At 38.9% G+C, this 24812-nt stretch overlaps 1 protein-coding gene across 3 annotated transcripts in view; it reads right to left on the bottom strand.

Moving 5' to 3' along the window:
- GALK2 (galactokinase 2) overlaps positions 1-24812 on the bottom strand; it is a 160466-nt gene that overhangs the window by 109848 nt on the left and 25806 nt on the right. For all 3 annotated transcript variants that reach the window (XM_005892154.3, XM_005892153.3, XM_070377873.1), the window contains exons 2-5: positions 15426-15514; positions 11912-12035; positions 3358-3448; positions 394-540 (exon numbers count right to left, since the gene is read on the bottom strand). In XM_005892154.3, coding sequence (XP_005892216.1) covers positions 394-540; positions 3358-3448; positions 11912-12035; positions 15426-15514 — 451 coding nt within the window. The remainder of the gene's footprint in view (positions 1-393; positions 541-3357; positions 3449-11911; positions 12036-15425; positions 15515-24812) is intronic.

Raw genomic sequence — 24812 nt, 5'->3', positions numbered from 1 at the left:
GAAGTTCACTTGTTAATAAGGTGATTTAAAAAGATCTCCATGCATTCAATCTCTCCACTTAATCTAAGAGCATTTTGATACAGCTCTTCACATATTTGCTTACTGTTTGGAAGGTATCAACTACCTTGTAGTTTATCACAAGCAGAACTTGCTAAGTTACAACTCATGCCCCATGTGTGCAGTCCTTTCAGGTAAGACAAAGTTTTTCAATCAAACAAAGGCATTCTAATTTTGAGATTTGAACTCCGGGAGTTGGTGATGGACAGGCAGGCCTGGCGTGCTGCGATTCATGGGGTCGCAAAGAGTCGGACACGACTGAGCAACTGATCTGATCTGATACTAATACTTTAGAAAGAGAGGATTCTATCAGGTTAAATCTTTCAAATTGGTTACCTTGGATAAGTTCATGCCCAGCACTGTGAGTGTCACCAAGCCAGCACAACAGACCAAAGCACTGGAGCTGGAGAGGCCAGAACTCGGTGGGATGTTTCCATCTACCAAGCAGTTCATTCCAGTCAGGTCACTGAGACCAAAGTGTTCCTAGAATAGAAGGAAAAATAGCACTAGTAACTCTGCTTGGATTCAAGGAGTAGCAGAAAGTTCTTTCATTCCTCAGAGAGCAAAAGCCTCACAATGGACTTATGCTACTTATAGAAACAACTTGTGCAATTCAATTTAGTTCAGTCCATACGTGACATTTTATTTAATGGCTGTTGGCCACAGGGCTCTATAATTTGAAGACTAATTTTTACTTTGTTGAACAAAAAGCTACTGATCCATTTCCTAAAATTGCTTTGAATGGTCTTTTTCACGAATATGAATTGATTTAAACAAATATGGAGAAATGTTAAACAATTATAATTCAAGTAGCAAGACAAGAAATACACAATTATTACTGAGGCAGGTTAAATCTCTATATAGCACATCCCAACACTCTGTCATTGTAAAAGTCTAACACCAAGCAGTGGTTTGCTTCTATGCAGTATTCTATGTAATACTTTTCTTCAGAGGACCTTCCAACCTTTCTCAGTTCTATTTTATTTATGGAAAAACCTAGGTACCAAAGAGTAAGAGACTTTCCCAAGATTACATATAGGGAAATGGAAGTAGGACTGAGGTCTCTGATTTCTGGTTGAGAACTTCCCCACTGCGGTCAGAAACCTGGGCCAGCATACTGTCACTGTGATTTAACGTAAGTCAGCGATATGAGGAAATCCAGATTTTTACCCGAGTTTATAGATACAATTTAGCCATATGGTAGCTTTCAAGACAGCCAAATTAGAATTCAGCCACAAATGAGAATGCAGACTCTTAAAGCAGGGAAACTCTATTTCTACAAAATAGGAAAGTCCAAAAAAATAATCAGACTCTGATCTCAAGATGGAAAGCTCTAAGATACATAGATTAACATGCAGGGTGAGGACACTTAGGATGATATCATATCATATCCTTTGTGCTTTGGGATTAAAAATAAATTCAAGGTCACTTCCTTCTCAAGAAAAAGTACCACCATGTTTACAGATTATTCAAAGGGTTCAAGACCAAAGTACAAAATACTATTATATTACATAATTATGCATTTCATCATACATATTGTTCTAGGGAGAAATTTCAATAAACTAGATAAAATAGCCAAAGTAACAACAAAACTCTGCAAATAAAAGACCAGTTTTTTTCCTTTTTTTTTTTTAATCTCTTTTTCCCCTAAACTGGCGAAACTCATCCACCACAAAAGAAGAGATTTAGTTGGATGTATTTTTCTTCTTGATTTCAAATGATCTAAAAATTTCCTTTCCAGAAATATAAATTATAAACTGAAATATTGCTGCTGCCAATGCCCTTTCACACAGAACATCAGACAGCTTGTTTAAAAAAATCCTTGGAGAATGCTATATATTTAACCATAAACTGATCCACAGGGTGTCTTGAATGTGAATCATACTTACAAACTTATCACGCAATGTTTAAATTAAAATGTACAACAGATTCAAAATGCAAATGGGCTTTGCCAAATTCAGAAATAGTGCTATCCCATAAGGATAACATGTTCAATTTAATATAAACAGATTATCCACTGGAACTTTCTAGTATTTGAATTTGAAGGTTTCTAAAAGGCTAACATTTAAATTACTTCTCTGCCAAACATTCATTACACAGACCTGCTTTTGCACGTAGGCTGTCAAATCAAAAGGGAAGGCTGTAAGACCTGAAATTCTCAAATACAACACAAGGCACATTTGTTCTTTTGGTCACTTTATCCATATGCTACAGAAGGCATGTTGCTACAAGAAAGATGAAATTGTATTTGCCAACAAATGTTTCCAAATACTGTAATTCCCACTAATGCTTGTGACAAGCCAAATGATTTGAAGATTTAAAACCTGCCAGTAACTTTTCCTGTACGTTGTTACCATCTGTCTGGGAAAATGAAAGGAAGGAAGAGATCGGGGCAAGGGAAGAAAGGGAAGTAGAGAGAAAGAAAGATACATACAGAACCACCATAATTAAGAGTACAGGATTATACAACAGAAATAAATGTGATGCATATCTGTAATGGATATGCCACTGAATCCTACGCTACTCATGACAAAGTTTCAGATAGCACCATCAGACAGTAAAGAACACAAGCTCTCTAAAACATGAATTTTAGCAAACAAATAAAATTGACTTAGCAAATCAATTTTCTTTCTTCCTTCACACTTTTTTAATTAGGAGAGAAAGTAGAAATATTTCATCTTCTCATACATGACATTAGAGATATTCAAAGTATTCAGTGTTTCCAGGAAAATCCTTATTTTCCTTATCAAAATCACTATATCTTTTTTTAAACCCCATCTGAAGTAGTAATAACAAAACTAAGTTAGCATTGATTGAATGCCTACTATGTGTCAAGTACTGTATGATCCTTCCAACAACTCTGTTGAAATAATAATAACATATTTCACACACAGCAAATCTGAGACTTAAAGAGTTAAATCAACACAGCTGGGTAGAGTCTAGACTCAAACCCAGGGCTGTCCAGGCCTAAATTCTATTACAGTGTGCACTTACACATCACTAGAAGAAAATGTAAGTACTACTACCAGAATGTATCTTTCAAAAGAAAATTTCAACAAAGATTTGAAAACTAGAACAAAGTATCAAATGCACATGACTTATGAATAGCCACTACAGCCCCTGATGAACACCACCCAGAAACAGTCATATCTACTCTATCCCCTGAAATATGTTCATGAGCAAAACAGAGCAGAAACATCAGCACTGAAAGGAGACAAAAACGATATAGTAAATGAAATAAATCTTGATATAATACATATCATAACCTCAACTGCTAGTAGCTGCTTTATACTGATTTACCTGAATTCCTTTAAATCCACATAGGAAATAGTTGTGCCACAGAGGCTTGGTTTTGTCAATCTGGATGTTATTAGCACTAGTACTGAAGTCCCTGCAAGAGCAAACAACAGTTAATTGAAGTCTAGAGGCTTTGTGCCACAGAATGGATGGCTGACTGCTGCCATCTTGTGCCAGGACAATGACACTGACATTTTATTTTCCATTTGCTTCTCATGTATATACTCCATAGTCTACCCAAAAAACAACAAACATCTCCAGCTGCTAAAAATTAAGAGAAGTTTTGGTGACCTTAATAACTAAACTACTTTCAACTGGCCCTTTTTACTTCCTGAAAGGGAGAGAAATGAATATATTTTAGCATAATCTACACCACTGTATTTCACGATGGCCCTTATTAAGTTGGTATAAACCACATAAATGCTTATCCTTTGGGCCTGCTGTTTGGCATACTTTTTACTAGAACACAAGTACTCAAAGCCTTCTTTCCCCACATTCTCTTCCACCCATCCAATTTTACCATCTGCACAGTTTAAGAAAAAGAAGGAATAAACAAAGCAAATGATGCTTCTAATGGATCATAACTCATTGAGTAAAATGAGATTCCATGATTCTATATGAATATAAAATAACAAATGAATAAATAGCTAAATGAAAGAGAATGGAAAGTACTTCCTTAGAGCAAAACGCCAATTAATAGAAGAAATAATAAAAATCAAAAAATCACTATTTGGCAAACTCCATGACAACCATTGCAGAGTACATCATGAGAAACGCTGGGCTGGAAGAAGCACAAGCTGGAATCAAGATTGCCAGGAGAAATGTCAATGACCTCAGATATGCAGATGACACCACCCTTATGGCAGAAAGTGAAGAGGAACTAAAAAGCCTCTTGATGAAAGTGAAAGAGGAGAGTGAAAATGTTGGCTTAAAGCTCAACATTCAGAAAACGAAGATCATGGCATCCAGTCCTATCACTTCATGGGAAATAGATGGGGAAACAGTGGAAACAATGTCAGACTTTATTTTGGGGGGCTCCAAAATCACTGCAGATGGTGAATGCAGCCATGAAATTAAAAGACACTTACTCCTTGGAAGAAAAGTTATGACCAACCTAGATAGCATATTCAAAAGCAGAGACATTACTTTGCCAACAAAGGTCCGTCTAGTCAAGGCTATGGTTTCTCCAGTGGTCATGTATGGATGCGAGAGTTGGACTGTGAAGAAAGCTGAGCACCGAAGAATTGATGGTTTTGAACTGTGGTGTTGGAGAAGACTCTTGAGAGTCCCTTGGACTGCAAGGAGATCCAAGCAGTCCATTCTGAAGGAGCTCAGCCCTGGGATTTCTTTGGAAGGAATGACGCTAAAGCTGAAATTCCAGTACTTTGGCCACCTCATGCGAAGAGTTGACTCACTGGAAAAGACTGATGCTGGGAGGGATTGGGGGCAGGACGAAAAGGGGACGACAGAGGATGACATGGCTGGATGGCATCACCGACTCGATGGACGTGAGTTTGAGTGAACTCCGGGAGATGGTGATGGACAGGGAGGCCTGGCGTGCTGCGATTCATGGGGTCACCAAGAGTCAGACACGACTGAGTGACTGAACTGAACTGAACTGATAACAATCATTTCAGGACGGAATCATCAATGGATGCTAAAGTTACTGAGTAAAAACTTGATGAGAAACAAGATATCTATATAAACTTAAGTATTTCCTTACCAGATACCTGCTGAAAAGGAAAAAAATAGTAACTTGATGGTAATCTGGCAGACAACTCCTTAGCCAAATGATCAAAATTAACAACAGATGAAGGAACATCACATGCCTCCTTGACATGATGCACCGAGGACACATCAGTTAACATGTGGAATTCTTCATACTATTTTTGTGACTTCCTTGAAAGTCGAAAGTTATTTCAAAATGAAAAATAGATAGGCTTCTAAATCAGCCCAAAGAATAAAATATGTGAAGTGGGAGAGGGGTGGAGACCAAGTCAAAAGTGAGGAAATAAGTAACATTCCCACATTGACTGAATGCTCTTCACATATAGCTTACTAAATAACTACTGTGAGCCACTCACTGCAGCAGGTGCCTTCCAAGCATTATCTTAATAGCATGGACATATTCTCTCCTAAGAAAAATATGGGATGACCACTTAACCATGTGAGGCATTCACAGGAATATAAAGGTAAAATGTGAAGGGCTTATCTTTTAAGCTTCTGTAATCCAGCCAAGACAGCATGAGCACAAATCACACTCACATTACCACTGTCATGTGATGGTATGTAACATGGGGTGGGACGCAAGGCCAAGAGGGCACCTGTTGGGCTGCACTCCATTGGCCTGCAAATCTTGTAGCTGCCCAGGCTTGAGATCGAAGAAAGAGCCTAGATACAGCAACAGAGGTATCAATGGTTTATTGGATCGAGGATCTTACAAGTCTACAGCAAAACATGCAGCCCCACTGTGTACAGCAGACGAAAGGCAAGACATGGCAGTAATCTTTCTATTCAGGGAAGAAGGAGGCTACCATTTATAGGGGGAATTGCTGTCAGGTTGGCTCATCAGTTACTGGGGAAACCAGCAGCTGGGATCTGTGGCAAGCTGATGATTAAGCACTAATTAAGCCCTATGATTAGGGTACAGGTGAAGCGGGGACTGGTATAGCAGATGTACAGAGAGCAAGAGAATAGCCATTTTGAATGGCCTGATCATACAACAATTTTTATAGTTGGCACATTAGAGTATAAATGGGAGACTTTCCTGGAGGCTCAGAGAGATCTAGTGACTCTCCAGGGAGCTAAACAGCCTGACTCCAGCTCTCAAACACTTTACTATTACCCACAGGAATTAAAATTTATTGACTATAGTCAATAAGAGGTCCCAGAATTTGGAAAGCAGAAAAGATTATGTTAGCAAAACTGAATGGGCTCTGTCCCAAGATAACCAGATCTTGGAAGTCACCACAAAGAAAAAACAAGGAAGAAGTCTGGGGGACAAGGGGGATGGTATACTAGGGAAACTAGTAGAGGAGGAACTTTGTGCATATGTAGGAAGTTAGATGAGAAACATCAAAGAAAATGCTAACAATCCCCGATCTAATTCCTTCAGACTTAGAAACATAGCTTAAAAACCACAATGTAATATAACCACACATTTAAGAAAGTGGATAAAACATTTAAAAAAACATGTTGGCAAACATATGGAGCAACTGGAACTCCAATACAGTGGTGTGCGAATGTAAAATTATACAACCACTTTCAAAAACAGGCAAATTCTTAAGATAAACCAGACAGTCCACACCTGGGTATTTACCGAACAAAACATGCATCCATACATAGATTTGTACACAAATATTCATAGCAGGTCATACCTGGATGGTCTAGTGGTTTTCCTTACTTTCTTCAATTTAAGTCTTAATTTGGCAAAAAAGAGTTCATGTTCTGAGCCATAGTCAGCTCTCAGTCTTGTTTTTGATAACTGTATAGAGCTTCTCCATCTTTGGCTGCAAAGAATATAATCAATCTGAATTTGGTATTGACCATCTGGTGATGTCCACATGTAGAGTCTTCTCTTGTGTTGTTGGAAGGGGGTGTTTGCTATGATCAGTGCATTCTCTTGGCAAAACTCTGTTTGCCTTTGCCCTGCTTCATTTTGTACTCCAAGGTCAAATCTGTCTGTTACTCCAGGTATCTCTCGACTTGCTACTTTTAAATTCCAGGCCCCTATAATAAAAAGGACATCTTTTGGGGATGTTAGTTCTAGAAGGTCTTATAGGTCTTCATAGAACCGTTCAACTTCAGTTTCTTCAGCATTACTGGTCAGGGCATAGACTTGGATTACTGTGATATTGAATGGTTTGCCTTGGAAATGAACAGAGATCATTCTGTCGTTTTTAGAGATTCCATCTAAGTTCTGCATTTCAGACTCTTTTGTTAACTATGATGGCTATTCCATTTCTTCAAAGGGATTCTTGCCCACAGTGGTAGATATAATGGCCATCTGAGTTAAATTCCCCCATTCCAATCCAATTTAGTTTGCTGATTCCTAAAATCTTGATGTTCGCTTTTGCTGTCTTCTGTTTGACCACTTCCAAATTGCCTTGATTCATGGACCTAACATTCCAGGTTCCTATGCAATATTGCTCTTTGCAGCATTGGATTTTACTTCAATCAGCAGTCACATCCACAACTGGGTGCTGTTTTTGCTATGGCTCCATCTCTTCATTCTTTCTGGAATTATTTCTCCACTGATCTCCAATGGCATATTGGGCACCTACTAACCTGGGGAGTTCATCTTGCAGTGTCCAATCTTTTTGCCCCTTCATACTTTTCAGGGTAGCAAAGAGATACAAGGGATTATTAGATATGACAGAATGTCTGAAGAACCATGGACGGAGGTTCATGACATTTTATAGGAGGCAGAGATCAAGACCATCCCCAAGAAAAAGATACACAAAAAGGCAAAATGGTTGTCTGAGGAGACCTTACAAATAGCTGTGAAAAGAAGTGAAAGGCAAAGGAGAAAAGGAAAGATATACCCATTTGAATGCAGAGTTTCAAAGAATAGCAAGGAGAGATAAGAAAGCCTTCCTCAGTGATCAGTGCAAAGAAATAGAGGAAAACAATAGAATGGGAAAGACTAGAGATCTCTTCAAGAAAATTAGAGATACCAAGGGAACATTTCATGCCAAGATGGGCACAATAAAAGACAGAAATGGTATGGACCTAACAGAAGCAGAAGATACTAAGAAGTGGCAAGAATACACAGAAGAACTGTACAAAAAAGATCTTCACAACCCAGATAACCACGAGATAGCACCTACAGCCAGATATCCTGGAATGCGAAGTCAAGTGGGCCTTAGGAGGCATCACTATGAACAAAGCTAGTGGAGGTAATGGAATTCCATTGAGCTATTTCAAATCCTAAAAGATGATGCTGTGAAAGTAATGCACTCATATGCCAGCAAATTTAGAAAACTCAGCAGTGGCCACAGGACTGAAAAAGGTCAGTTCTCATTCCAATCCCAAAGAAAGGCAATGCCAAAGAATGCTCAAACTACCGCACAATTTCACTCATTTCACATGCTAACAAAGTAAAATTCTCCAAGCCAGGCTTCAACAGTACCTGAACTGTGAACTTCCAGATGTTCAAGCTGGATTTAGAAAAGACAGAGGAACCAGAGATCAAATTGCCAACATCTATTGGATCATCAAAAAGGCAAGAGAGTTCCAAAAAATCATATATTTCTGCTTTATTGACTTTGCCAAAGCCTTTGACTGTGTATATCACAACAAACTGTGGAAAATTCTTAAACAGATGGGACTACCAGACCACCTTACCTGCCTCCTGAGAAATCTGTATGCAGGTCAAGAAGCAACAGTAAGAACCAGACACGGAACAAAAGACTGTTTCCAAATTGGGAAAGGAGTACGTCAAGGCATTATATTGTCACCCTGCTTATTTAATTTATATGCAGAGAACATCATGAGAAATGCTGGCCTGGATGAAACACAAGCTGGAATCAAGATTGCCGGGAGTTTAAATATCAATAACCTCAAATATGCAGATGACACCACCCTTATGGCAGAAAGCAAAGAAAAACTAAAGAGCCTCTTGATGAAAGTGAAAGAGGAGAATGAAAAAGTTGGCTTAAAACTCAACATTCAGAAAACTAAGATCATGGCATCCAGTCCCATCATTTCATGGCAAATAGATGGGGAAACAGTGGAAACAATGACAGACTTTATTTCGGGGGGGGCCTCCAAAATCACTGCAGATGGTGACTGCAGCCATGAAATTAAAAGACGCTTGACCCTTGGAAGAAAAGTTATGACCAACATAGACAGCATATTAAAAAGCAGAGACATTACTTTGCCAACAAAGGTCTATCTAGTCAAGGCTATGGTTTTTCCAGTGGTCATGTTTGGATGCAAGAGTTGGACCAAAAAGAAAGCTGAGCACCAAAGAATTGATGCTTTTGAACTATGGTGTTGGGAGAAGACTCTTGAGAGTCCCTTGGACTGCAAGGAGATCCCACCAGTCCATCCTAGAGGAATTCAGTCCTGAATATTCATTAGAAGGACTGATGCTGAAGCTGAAGTTCCAATACTTTGGCCACTTTATGGGAAGAACTGACTCATTTGAAAAAGACCCTGATACTGGGAAAGACTGAAGGCAGGAGGAGATGGGGACAACAGAGGATGAGACGGTTGGATGCCTTCACCAACTCAGTGGACCTGAGTTTGAGTAAACTCTGGGAGTTGGTGATGGACAGGGAGGCCTGGCGTGCTGCATTCCATGGGGTAGCAAGAGTCGGACACAACTGAGCGACTGAACTGAACTGAACTGATTCATAGCAGAATTATTCATAATAGCCAAAAGCTGGAAATAATCCAAATATTCATCAATGGTGAATAAATAAATTATGGGTTCTTCATGCAATGCATGCTAGACATGTGGACAGTTCTGGAAAGCATGATGCATGTGTCCTAAGGGTCCAGTGGAGTAAAGCCCCTTATTTACACAGGAGCTACCTGCCTTGATAATTCACCTCTGCTTCCCTGGTTGAGTCTCCATCCTCTTTCACTACTGCTCCTGGCACTATTTCCCAAATGCTCTCCCTCCTTCCACGTCTATCTCAGGCTCTGCTTTTGTGGGGAAAAAAGTGAAATTCCCACATTTAACATGTGGGAGTGTTAAGTGAATCTGAATAAATCAATATAACAAATTATGGCACCCAGTTTTAAATCGTTACAATGACACAAAATTGTATTTGAGATAATGTAAGATTTTCTTCAAAGGGTCCTGCTGCTGCTAAGTTGCTTCAGTCGTGTCCGACTCTGTGCGGCCCCATAGACGCCAGCCCACCAGGTTCCCCCATCCCTGGGATTCTCCAGGCAAGAACACTGGAGTGGGTTGCCATTTCCTTCTCCAATGCATGAAAGTGAAAAGTGAAAGTGAAGTCGCTCAGTCGTGTCCGACTCTTTGTGACCCCCATGGACTGCAGCCTACCAGTCTCCTCTGCCCATGGGATTTTCCAGGCAAGGGTACTGGAATGGGTTGCCATTGCCTTCTCCTTGCTAAGTCACTTCAGTCATGTCCGACTCTGTGCGATCCCATAGACGGCAGCCCACCAGGCTCCCCCGTCCCTGGGATTCTCCAGGCAAGAATACTGGAGTGGGTTGCCATTTCCTTCTCCATGCCTTCTCCTTAAAGGGTCCTGAATGTACATAACATCTCAATCATGCAAAATAAACAGAAAAATGACCTTTCACAATAACTTTCACCTAAAAGTCAGGAATTTTTATTGTCTTGCATAACCTGGTATAGATACATATAAAATATTTGCTGAATGAATGAATATTACTGCAAGCAAACTGTCCAATGAACAATAAGCCAAAAATATAATGTGCTAATTACATGCCAAGACCTTTTATTATAATTAACAAACCAGGTCCTGCTTACTGGACTTATCCCAGGAATGCAAAGAGTTCAACATTGGAAAATACATTGGTATAATTCATAATATCTTAAAACTTATCTTCAATACTACACAAGCATTTAATAAAATCCAATAATCATTAAGTGACTTTTTTAATCTTAGTAAATCAAGAATTAAAAAACAACAACAGGGAATTCCCTGGTGGTCCAGTTGTTAGGACTTGGCACTTTCACTGCCAGGGCCAAGGTTTTAATCCCTGGTCAGGAACTAAGATTCCACAAGTCACGTGGTATAGCCAAAACAGTAAAAACAACAACAAAAATATGCCCTTAACTTGATAAAGCATATGTACTAGAAACATATATCTACTGTGTTCCAGACTCTATGTTTGACACTGAGGCTAGAGTACTGGAGAGGTAACACTACCTGAAGTCACAGAGCTTACAATCTATGGGAATACGGGCAAGTAAGCAGATAATGATTATACAACATGGTAAGATGTTATGATAAGAGAATGAGAGGGTGGCCTAGTAATACAAGAAAGGCATACACCTTGACTTTGCTAGAGATAGTTAAGCTCAACAGATGATACATATCTTCTGGGCAAAGGGTTATTTTCATCCTTTTTTGACCCAGTATCTAAAATAATGTCAGACACACAATACATCTTGAGTAAATGTTTCTCAGACTTTCCAGGTGGTTCAGTGGTAAAGAATCCACCTGCCAATGCAGGAGACATAGGTTCAATCCCTGGGTGAAGAAGATCCCCTGGAGAAGGAAATGGCAATCCACTCTAGTACTCTTGCCTGGGAAATCCCATGGATAAAGGAGCCTGGCAAGCTACAGTCCATGGGGTAGTAAAGAGTTGGACACAACTTAGTGACTAAACAACAACAATAAATGTTTCTTAAGTAAATGAACAAAATGAACAAATATTAAATAGGAACAGATTCTTTTGAAGTCAGATACAAATTTTCAATAAATTAAATGACTTATTATAAATTTGATATTACCTAAAGATACCATTTGAGTACAAATACAAAGACACACACGTATACCCATGCACACACCACACATACACATACACGGTAGCAATTCTAAATACTCACGGGTACAAGGGATTGGTATTGGCCAGCTGGAGAACATGTGTTTTCACAGGTTCCACAGCTATTAACATATCTTGTTCTACAGCCATAGGAAGAACAGAATATCCACAGTAATCTATATGCTCTCCTAGAATAAAGAGAAAGCATTTTTTAATCATTGCTGGCATATGAAACATGAGAAACTCAAGTAAGTTGACATATAGGAAAAACTTGACCACTAGCCTGGTTTTAACAAAAAATAAAAATACTAAAGGCAGAAAGTGATTCAATTTTCTTTCTCTCACTGACATCTGAACCAGGAACTTTTGCTAGAATAAGTATATTAGTTATTAGTTTCTGCTAATATTTCAACTTCTTTAAATATTTGCAAGTTTTTTCCACTTTCTAATTCATAATAATTATATTTGAATATTTATGTTTTGTGACTAGTTATATGGAGCATCAAGAAAAGCAATGTCTCCTTTCTCTGTTGCTCCTTTGTATTAACTTATTCAATATGGACAATGGAAACCTTTAGCATCCTCTCTCTTATATTAATATTACGCGAGTACCACTCTTTTCCTTACTAGCCAATGAACTCACTATGGTGAAGACTTGCTTTATTTATCTTTGTGGCCCAATAAAATGCCTAACAAATTAGATAGACACTGATTAGTTGTGTTGAATGTGCTAGACATAGCTAGGATAAGGAAAAGGAAGCTAGAAAAAAATATTTAATTTTATATGTAATAGGGAAATAGAAAACTATTCATTCTAATTCCTCTATGAATCATCAGCAGGAATTTTTTTGCCTGCTACCCCATAATGTTTCCTCCAAATTACTCATTTAAACTCAAGGTTTTTATTCATAATATTAAAAGAAAATAACAATTCAAGAAAGATGAGCTAAGCAAGCTCACATATATATTCCTGAGACTGGTTTGTATATCTGATTGTTTCTCCTGCATTGGCAGGCAGGTACTTTACCACTAGCGCCACCTGGGAAGCCCTATCTGCTTGCTTCTATGGCAGACATTGATCAACTAAGAAACATAAAATGTACAAAAGACAATTCAACCGCCTGATTACATTTTTAAATAAATATGATTCTACATATTATTCCAGGCAGAACTCTTTTGTTTCTACACTGATGTGTCCTTTAAGAAAATTAGAGTTGTTGTCTTTTTTAATGAATTGACAACGATGAGTGAACAAATCAAATGACAATTCAAAGTTGTCTTTCTCCCCAAATTCCTTCAAAACTACAATGTAGGACAGTGGTTCACAAACAGAAAATGCATATTTGAATAAGTAGAATTCTAGGGAGGTACCAGATTTTGTTGGGAAGGCTACAGTGTGAATGACAGCCTTCTGAGAATGAAGACTCCTCCCTTTGCAAAAACTAATGGAACCCATCCTGGGGAGCAAGAACTGTTGGCAAGTAAGGAAAAAAACAATGATTACCTTTTAGACACTTTAACAGAAAATATAATAATTCTTTTAATAAAGATTGAAATTCATTTCATCCTAAGAACTAATTAAATAACTATCTTAGAACATAATCCCCCTCCTTTTCTTAAAATGAGATAGTCAGCATTCATTGAGTAAGAATTACTTACTCAGGAAAATTGTTACTCCCCAAACTAAGTGAAACTTGGCTCTCCTCTGAGGATACTGATGCTTTGCAATTCTCTCTCAGTAGCATGGAGTTGGTGATAACCTCCTCCCAACTCTGCTGTTTCTAGGACTTTTTCCTGTCCTGTGCTTTGGAGGTTCAAACCACATTTTCTCGTCTCCACCACATTCATCTCTGACTATCTTAGACATCTGCTCCTCTCTGAAGACCTTTGCATCTCATTCCACTCTCTCCATCCCAATCTTGTAAAACAACTCAGTCCAAGGCCCCAGTTTCCTAATGCCTTGACCTCTGCAGAACTTGACCTCCTCTCTGCTTCAACTATCTTACTTAAATGGTCTTGACAAATCCAGTAATGACCATAGAACTCCTTATCACCTAGAACTTTTCTATCTATGGATTTTTGTTCCAAATATCACATTCTGTACTAAAACTTTCCAAAGTGCCATTTCTCTTATTCAGTTTATCCTACTTAACCTGTTTTTCAGATTCAGTTCTTTGCCCTCTGTAACCTATAGGCTCCCTCTTACCTTTATTTTTCTACCTAGCATATTTTCCAGGGTTCATTACTTCATCTACCCCTTCTGACAGTATTAGCAACTTCTGGATGGCATTGTCATTCTCTGTAACCTCCGTCCAAAACAAAACCTAAAGCTAGATCGAATGTAGGCAACTTGGACTAGCTGAAAGGCAGTGGGGAAATGAACAAACCTGCAGATTGTTATTGCTACAATTCCATGGTCTCCAGCTCTAACCAGATCTGACTGTTACAAGCAAACTTTTTCTTTTTTTCCAGTTATCTCCCTCTCCCATCCTTGACAAAGCTGTTTCAAACATTCTGCCATCTCTTTAAACATCCAACACTTTCAACCTTCCCCCAAAAGGACTCCCTCAACCTTCTATACCAAAATTATACATTTATTTACATCAACCTGCATCCTTTTTACTCCCACCTTCTGTTTAAAAAGACTCAAAGTAGCCCTCTTTCTATGTTGTAGATACCAACCCTTCTTGCCCTCTTGAGAATCCTTCTCTATCTCTTCTTTTCTCAGATATCTTTGATCTCTTTCTCTCCACTGACTTTACTCAATTCCCCTTTTCTACCTCATTTAACCATGTTCAAATATCTCATATTTTTAAAATCCTCCATATATGCTTGAAAATCAGCTTTCCTGAGTTAATAATTGAAGCTACATTTTGGGTACATGGGAGTTCGTTATACTATTTCAACTAACTTTTTTGTATGCTTATAAAAGAATCCACCTGCAATGTGGGAGACATGGGTTCGATCCCTGGGTTGGGAAGATCCCCTGGAGAAAGGAAAGGCTACCCACTCCAGTATTCTGGCCTGGAGAATTCCATGGACACACTCTATGGGGTCATAAAGAGTTGGACACAACTGAGCGACTTTCACTTTCACTTTCCAGTATACAAAGTTTTCTTTTTAATCCTCCTTTGATTTGGAATTTTCTCAGTTCTCTTGATAAAACATTCATTCATTCAGATATTCATTCTCTAGGCCACCACATTTTTAAAAGCAAGGGATTATTGGGCTTCCCTGTATTCTTCTAATCCAATGAATAAATGTAAAACCACCAAAATTATTCACTGTAGTCAAAAAACTTAACCTGCAACCCAGAAAAATCTTTCTATCTTTCATGAAAATAATGGGAACAACCAGGTTTCAACAAACTTCTGAATTTTAAAAATGAATGGACAAAACTAACATCAATAAATGGACTGGGAAAGATGAAAATATTGTATTTTCTTATGAAAAAAGCTTAACTTGCTATAGTAGATACATGGGAAACATTCTATTTTTCCAGTTCTCCTGATATATTAACAAAAATTTGGATCTTATCAAAGGAGGAAAAAAATTAAGAAAAAGAACTTTCTACATACCTATTATATTGACTCTTCCTGGTGCTCGAACATAAAACTTGGGAATAGATCCAAACTTAGAATTAAACATCTCTTTTAGCTTCAGCAATCTGAAAACAAGAGTAGCATATTTCATAATATCCAGATAATAGAAAAACCTGTGATACACACACACACCCACAAACACCACACAGATAGTTCATATACATCACCACTATTATCTTTAAAAATAATGAAAGCAAGCTATTTTACTGACACTTCTTTGAAAATCCCTGGATGAAACAATCTATAACCCCCTAAGTGACACAAGAGTATAGCTAAGCACACAGAAGAGTAAAAAATTTAATACAGACATACACAAAGAAAAACTTCTTTCCTTCAATTATGAAGAATATAACCTTCTGTATAATTTCTAAATAATATTCAGAGAAGAATCTCTTGATACTAAAAAATGTAGCCATGGAGTACTGTATCAGTTTCCTAGGGTTGCCACAATAAAGCTTCACAAACTGGATGACTTAAAACAACAGAAATTTATTGTCTCTGAGTTCTAGAGACCAGCAGTCCAAAATCAGAGTTTGGCAGCACCTCTGAAAACCTCTGAAACCTAGAGGGGAAAATCCTTCCCTGCCTCTTTTTAGTCTCTGATGGTGACCATCAGTTCTTGGCATTCCTTGGCTGGCAACTGCATCACTCCACTGTCTGCTTATGTTATCACATGTAATTCCCTCTGTGTGTCTCTATCTGTGACTGCTTTTCATTCTTATAGGCCATCAGACTTACTGGATGTGTGTGTGTGTGTGTGTGTGTGTGTGTGTGCGCACATGCACATGTATGCATGTACGTGTGTTAGTTGCTCAGTCATGTCCGACTATTTGCAACCTCCTGGACTATAGCCCACCAGGATCCTCTGTCCATGGAATTTTCCAGGAAAGAGTACTGGAGGGGTAGCCATTCCCTTCCCCAGGGGATCTTCCTGACCCAGGGATTGAACCTGAGTCTTCTGCTTTTCAATTCAATATGACTTCATCTTAACTTGATTACATAAGTAAAGATGCTAATTCAAATAAGGTCGCATTCTGAGGTTCCAGGTAGACATGAATTAAGAGACATGCTATTCAACCTAGTACAAATGAAAACTAGACTGGATATCACATCAGATCAGATCAGATCAGATTAGTCACTCAGTCATGTCCGACTCTTTGCGACCCCATGAATCGCAGCACACCAGGCCTCCCTGTCCATCACCAACTCCCGGAGTTCACTCAGACTCGTGTCCATCGAGTCAGTGATGCCATCCAGCCATCTCATCCTCTGTCGTCCCCTTCTCTTCTTGCCCTGAATCCCTCCCAGCATCAGAGTCTTTTCCAATGAGTCAACTCTTCCCATGAGGTGGCCAAAGTACTGGAGTTTCAGCTTTAGCATCATTCTTTCCAAAGAAATTCCAGGGCTGAGCTCCTTCAGAATGGACTGGTTGGATCTCCTTGCAGTCCAAGGGACTCTCAAGGGTCTTCTCCAACACCACAGTTCAAAACCATCAATTCTTCGGTGCTCAGCCTTCTTCACAGTCCACCTCTCACATCCATACATGACCACAGGAAAAATCATAGCCTTGACTAGACGGACCTCTGTTGGCAAAGTACTGTCTCTGCTTTTGAATATGCTGTCTAGGATGGTCATAACTTTCCTTCCAAGGAGTAAGCATCTTTTAATTTCATGGCTGCAGTCACCATCTGCAGTGATTTTGAAGCCCCAAAAAATAAAGTCTGACACTGTTTCCACTGTTTCTCCATCTATTTCCCATGAAGTGATGGGACCGGATGCCATGATCTTCGTTTTCTGAATATTGAGCTTTAAGCCAACTTTTTCACTCTCCACTTTCACTTTCATCAAGAGGCTTTTTAGTTCCTCTTCACTTTCTGCCATAAGGGTGGTGTCATCTGCATATCTGAGGTTATTGATATTTCTCCCGGCAATCTTGATTCCAGCTTGTGTTTCTTCCAGTCCAGCATTTCTCATGATGTCCTCTGCATAGAAGTTAAATAAACAGGGAGACAATATACGGCCTTGATGTACTCCTTTTCCTATTTGGAACCAGTCTGTTGTTCCATGTCTAGTTCTAACTGTTGCTTCCTGACCTGCATACAGATTTCTCAAGAGGCAGATCAGGTGGTCTGGTATTCCCATCTCTTTCATAATTTTCCACAGTTTATTGTTATCCACACAGTCAAAGGCTTTGGCATAGTCAATAAAGCAGAAGTAGATGTTTTTCTGGAACTCTCTTGCTTTTTCCATGATCCAGCAGATGTTGGCAATTTGATCTCTGGTTCCTCTGCCTTTTCTAAAACCAGCTTGAACATCAGGAAGTTCATGGTTCACATATTGCTGAAGCCTGGCTTGGAGAATTTTGAGCATTACTTTACAGGAGACTACAATTCTAATTCCAATGGGGCTTCTACTTCAATGCTAAAGTTTGGAAAATCATTTTCCCTTGGATCCTCATCTGTAAGATTAGAAAATTTGAACTAGATATTCCTTATGGTGATTGCAGCCATGAAATTAAAAGACACTTGCTCCTTGGAAGGAAAGTTATAACCAACCTAGATAGCATATTCAAAAGCAGAGACATTACTTTGCCAACAAAGGTCCGTCTAGTCAAGGCTATGGTTTTTCCAGTAGTCATGTATGGATGTGAGAGTTGGACTATAAAGAAAGCTGAGCACCGAAGAACTGATGCTTTTCAACTGTGGTGTTGGAGAAGACTCTTGAGAGTCCCTTGGACTGCAAGGAGATCCAACCAGTCCATTCTAAAGGAGATCAGTCCTGGGTGTTCTTTCGAAGGAACTGAAGTACTTCCAGTACTGAAGTACTGAAGCTGAAACTGAAACTCCAGAACTTTGGCTACCTCATGTGAAGAGTTGACTCATTGGAAAAGACTCTGATGCTGGGAGGGATTTGGGGCAGGAGGAGAAGGGGACGACAGAGGATGAGATGGCTGGATGGCATCACCAACTCGAGGGACGTGAGTTTGAGTGAACTTTGGGAGTTGGTGATGGACAGGGAGGCCTGGCATGCTGCAATTCATGGGGTCACAAAGAGTTGGACACAACTGAGCAACTGAACTGAACTGATTCCTTATAGGCCCCTTCCAGATCAAAAAGGCTTATATTTAATAATTTTATGCTGTTAAATCATCTCAAGTCACTTCTATGAAGACCTACCACTGTTTGTAGTCCCACAATATGTTGTATCTGAGTAATAACAGCAAGACAGTAAATATCTAATAGACCTACCATATTCAAGACATTCATTAATTAAATAATTGATCTTAAAAATCAACTAGTTACAATAAACAAAATCATACCAAAAAATTTAAGGAAAAAGGAAATTTATTAAAATGATAAAAAGATACACTGAATATTCTTGGAAGTTATTCAAGATGTCCTCCTAAAACTGGGACAGCCATCCGAAACTCTATTTACAGATGGGTGGGGCTGTGTTTCCTCCCTGTTGATTGTTTGGTCTGGAGCCTGCAGGCCATTGGGTGGGGCTAATGGTGGCCTCCAGGAGAGTTCACCATCAGGGTCCTTGATCCTGCAGTGAGCCACAGCTACCCCCTGCCTCCAAAGGAGACCCTCCAATACTAGCAGGTAAGTCTACCCCAGTACCCTACAGGGTCACTGCTTTTTTCCCCTCTGGGTCCTGGTGTGCAAAAGACCCTGTGTGCTCCCTCCAAGAGTGGAGTTTCTGTTTCCTCCAGGCTTGTGGAATTCCTGTGATCAAACCACACTGGCCTTCAAAGGCAGATTCTCTGGGGGTTCCTCTTCCTGTTGCCGGACCTCAAGGCTGGGAAGCCTGACATGGGGCTCATTCTTTCACTTCTGTGGGAGAATTTCTGTGGTATAATTGTTTTCCAGTTTGTGAGGCACCCATCCAGAAGGTATGGATTAGATTTTATCACAATTATGCCCCCCCATCTTGTTGTGGCCTCTTCTTTGTCTTTGGAAGTAGGGTATTTTTTGGTAGGTTCCAGGATTTTTGGAAATAGCTGTTCAGCAGTTAGTTGTGACTTTGGTGTTCTCATCAGAACAAGTGAGCTCACATCCTTCTCCACCATCTCGAGCCCTCCTGGGTCATCCAGGAACCCAGGCTGATGTTTGTTTTGTTTGTCTGTTTGTTTCTGTTTATTTATTTACGTTTGGTTGTTCTGGGTCTTTGTTGCTTTCCACAGACTCTCTCTAGTTGCAGCAAGTAGGTGCTACTATGGGTCGCGGTGTGTGAGCTTCTCATCATGGCAGCTTCTCTTGTGGATCACAGGCTCCAGGCGCATGGGCTTCAATAGTTGCAGCAGGTGGACTCAGTGGTTGTGGCTCTTGGGATCTAGAGCATGGGCTCAACAGTTGTGGTACATGGGCTCAGTTGCTCTGCAGCATGTGGAATCTTCCTGGGCCAGGGATCAAACTCATGTCCCCCGCATTGGCAGGCAGGTTCTTATCCACTGCACCACCAGGGAAGTCCCAGAGCTGATGTCATAGTGGAATCTTCATCAGCATTCTGCATGCATTCAGATGCTAGCTTCTTGTATTTGTCCTACAGAGATGAAGAGTCTTTTAGATAGTCATTTAGATCATCTCCACTATAGATGATCATTCAAGGATATAAAGTCTTCTTCCTTCTCATTGCTTCACTATTCCAGACTTCTATCATTTTCTGCGTGCACAAAATAGACAAACCACTAGCTAAGAAAATGGGGGCTAATAAAACACAAAATAAGAAATGACAAGGATGAGACAACATTAAACAAAAGAAATTTTATAGGTCAAAAGAGGGACTTCCTTGGTGGTCCAGTGGCTGAGACTCCACACTTTCAATGCAGGGGGCAAGGGTTTGATCCCTGGTCAGAGAACTAGATCTTGTGTGCCACAACTGAAGATCCCACATGCTGCAAGTAAAACCTGGCATAGCCAAATAAATAATAAAAAAGTACTTTGTAGAAAAGCCAAGTATTCTCTCTTTTGTCACCAACCAAACCACAGCACACCAGCTCCATCTCCTAACCACTACAAAAACCTCATGCTAGTCCCTTTTCCTGTTCTCTCAAGCCACTTTTGATCAATTTGGGTGGCCTGCTCCGCCCTCCCCAGAAAATCTCACTATGTGAATAATAAACTTTTCATACCCTCTTCTTCATGTGGTATTACCAGTCTCAATATTCAAACCAAATTTGGGGGTGGGGGTCCATCCTGTTTCTGTGGGATAGCCACGATAGAAATCCTACAGAAAATGGATATTTCCTAGGGAAATACAATTTATAAAAACAGATCCATTTCCATAGAACAAGTAAATTCATCAAAGAACCACTGACACATATGCATTAAGCCCATATGTTTTACAAGAGAATTCTACCCAAGCATGAACATCAGATAGCCCATATGTTTCACAAGTTGTTCCAGAGCATGGAAAAACAAAGAAAAATTGTCTAATTCTTGTTATGAAGCAAGTGTAGTATGGATACCTAAACCAGATAAACATAGTCCAAGAAAACGCAACTACAGACTAATGTCACTTTTGAATATTAATGCAAATGTAATTAATAAAAGTTTAGTAAGTATAAGGCAGCACCACATTAAGAAAATAGTTCATGTCAAGTGGAATTAACTCCAGGAATGCAAAGTTGAAAATATTAGGATAATCGATTAAAATAATATATCATATTAAATCTAAGAAGAAAAAAATTATAGGACTACTTTCATAGATGCTAAGAAGTCATAAAATTCATTCCCCAAGGTGTTTCTATTTTTTCTTAATTATTCATTTTTGGCTGCACTGGGTCTCCGTTGATGCTTGCAGGCTCTCTCTAGTTGTGAGGAGCAGGGACTACTCTAATTATGGCTTGCGGGCTTTAGATTGCAGGCTCAGTAGTTGTGGCACACAAGCTTAGTTGCCCCACGACATGTGGAATCTTCCCTGGACCAAGGACTGAATCCAGGTCCCCTGCATTGGCAGGCAAATTCTTAACCACTGGACCACCAGGGAAGTCCCCAAAGGTGTTTATCTTAACGTGATTACATATATCTCAGTCTTGAATCCAAGAGCTAATGAGGAAATTCTAGAGACATTTCCACTAAGATCAAAAATGAGACAAAAATTTCCACTGTCTCCACATCTAATCACACAGTACTGGAGATACAGGTAATGCAATTAGACACTTCAGTTCAGTCACTCAGCCATGTCCAACTCTTTGTGACCGCATGGACTGCAGCACACTAGGCTTCCCTGTCCGTCACCAACTCCTGGAGTTTGCTCAGGTTCATGTCCATCGAGTCAGTGATGCCATCCAACCATCTCATCCTCTGTCGTCCCCTTCTCCTCCTGCCTTCAATCTTTCCCAGAATCAGGATCTTTTCCAAGGAGTCAGTTCTTCCAATCAAGTGGCCAAAGTATTGGAGTTTCAGCTTCAGCAACAGTCCTTCCAATGAATATTCAGGACTGATTTCCTTTAGAATTGACTGGTTGGATCTCCTTGCAGTCCAAGAGATCTCAAGAGTCTTCTCCAACACCACAGTTCAAAAGCATCAATTCTTCGGCGCTCAGCTTTCTTCATACTCCAACTCTCACATCCACACATGACTACTGGAAAAACCATAGCCTTGACTAGATGGACCTTTGTTCATAAAGTAATGACTCTGCTTTTTAATATATTGTCTAGGTTGGTCACAGCTTTTCTTCCAAGGAGCAAGAGTCTTTTAATTTCATGGCTGCAATCACCATCTGCAGTGATTTTGGAGCCCCCAAAAATAAAGTCTCTCACTGTTCCATTGTTTCCCCATCTATTTGCCATGAAGTGATGGGACTAGATGCCATGATCTTAGTTTTCTGAATGTTGAGTTTTAAGCCAACTTTTTCATTCTCCTCTTTCACTTTCATCAAGAGGCTCTTTAGTTCTTCTTCGTTTTCTACCATAAGGGTGGTGTCACCTGCATATCTGAGGTTATTGATATTTCTCCTGGCAATCTTGATTCCAGCTTGTGCCTCATCCAGCCTGGCATTTTGCATGATGTACTCTGCATATAAGTTAAATAAGCACGGTGACAATATACAGCCTTGATGTACTCCTTTTCCTATTTGGAACCAGTCTGTTGTTCCATGTCCAGTTCTAACTGTTGCTTCCTGACCTGCATACAGGTTTCTCAGGAGGCAAGTAAGGTGGTATTCCCATCTCTTGAACAATTTTCTACACTTTGCTGTGATCTAGAGTCAAAGGTTTTGGCGTAATCAATAAAGCAGAAATAGATGTTTTTCTGGAATTCTCTTGCTTTTTCTATGATCCAAAGGATGTTGGCAATTTGATCATTAGACAAGAGAAATAAAAATCAAAAAAGAAGTAAAACTATCTCTACTTGGAGATAATACAGTAGGATATCTAGAGAATCCCAGAGGATTAACGCTAAAACCAACTTAATAAAAGAATTCACAAGGACAGCAGAATATAAAATAAACATCCAAACATGAATACCCTTCCTATGCAAAAATAATCATCAGTTACGACTATAATGGAAGAATATACCTTATTCACAGCAGCGAAAAAACACTAAGTATTTAGGAATAAACTTAACAAGAAATATGTAAAATTTATTTAAGAAAAGCTTTACACACTCTTGAAAGAGATAAAATAGTTTCAAAGAAATGGAAAGACATCCCTTGTTCTTGGATAAAATGATCCAACATCATAAGGATAATTATTCCCAAGTTAATTTATAAATTTAACGCAATCCTCCCAAAAAATACCAACGAGCTTTTCTTATATAGACAAATTGATATAAAAATTCATGTGGAAAACTAATATGCAGAAACAGTGGATAAAACATTTAAAAAAAGAAACACTATCAGGAAGGAGTAACCCTACCAAACATTAAAACATACTATAAAGTTTCTGTAATGAAAACAGTGAAGTTTCAATACATATAGAGACAAGCAGACTTCAACAAAATAAAAGGTTCAAAAATAGATGCAAGTACATATAGAAATCCAGTCTATGAGGAAACTGGCATCTCACATCAAGACACAAAGTAATCAACAGTGCTAATACAACTGGTAAAAATTTCTGGAAAAGATAAAATTAGGTCCATCTCTTACACAGGAATAAACTCTAAGTGGATCAGGCACCAGGAAGAAATACACGTGAATTTCAGTATAACTCAACATAGAGAAAAGTTTCTCTAACTATGACTCAAAATTCTGAGGCAACTTTTAAACTGACAAATTTGACTACAAAAGATTTTTAGAAACATTTACATGGCAGAAAATGTCATAATCAAAATCAAAAGAAAACTAGCAAACTAAGAGAATACATTTACAGCATATGTTACAGATATATTCTTTATATTTTTTATAAAAACTCTGAAACCATAACACTCCTAGAACAGAACATAGGCAGGACAATTCTTTGACATAAATCATAGCAATATTTTTTTAATTTATCTCTTAAGGCAAAAGAAATAACAAAAAAAAAAAAAAATGATATCTAATTAAACTTAAATGCTTTTGCACAGCAAAATAAATTATCAACAAAATGAAAAAACAACCTACTCGATGGGAGAAAATATTTGCAAATGAAATGACCAATAAAGGGTTAATATCCAACATACATAAATAGCTAATACAACTATATATCAAAAGATAGTCCAATTAGAAAATCAGCAGAAAACCTGAATATATATATATATATATACATTTTTTTTTTTTTTTCAAATAAAGACACAGAGATGGCCACCAGGCACATGAAAAGATTGTCAACATGACTAGTCTTCAGAGAAATGCAAATCAAAACCACAGCAAGATAGCACCTCACCCTTATCAGAATGGCTATCATCCAAAAGACACACATGTTAGCAAGGATGTGGAGTAAAAGGAATCACTGTTGGTGATTCCTACACTGTTGGTAGGAATGTAATCTGGCACAGCCACTATGGGAAAAAGTATGTAGGCTCCTCAAAGAAACTAAAAATACAACTACCACATAATCCAGAAATTTCACTGCTGGGTATACATCCAAAGAAAATGAAAACACTAATTCAAAGAGATACATGTACTCCCAATGTTCATAACAGCATTCTTTACAATAACCAATATACAGAAATAACTGAAGTATCCATTAATAGATGAATATGATGGATATATATCTACACACACAGAGTGGAATATTACTCAGAAAAAGAATGAAAATCTGCCGTTTGCAATAATGTGGATAGACCTAGAGAATATTATGCTTAGTGAAATAAGTCAGAGAAAGACAAATACTCTGTTATCACCTACATAAGAGCCCTGGCGGCTGCGACGATGGCGCACAGGGCGCGGGCAGCTGAGACAGCGCACAGGGTGCGACCGAGAGGAGCTACCCAACGTCCG

The sequence above is a fragment of the Bos mutus genome, chromosome 10 (assembly GCF_027580195.1).
Source record: "Bos mutus isolate GX-2022 chromosome 10, NWIPB_WYAK_1.1, whole genome shotgun sequence".
NCBI lineage: Eukaryota > Metazoa > Chordata > Mammalia > Artiodactyla > Bovidae > Bos > Bos mutus.
This window is presented reverse-complemented; position numbering and strand designations above follow the sequence as displayed.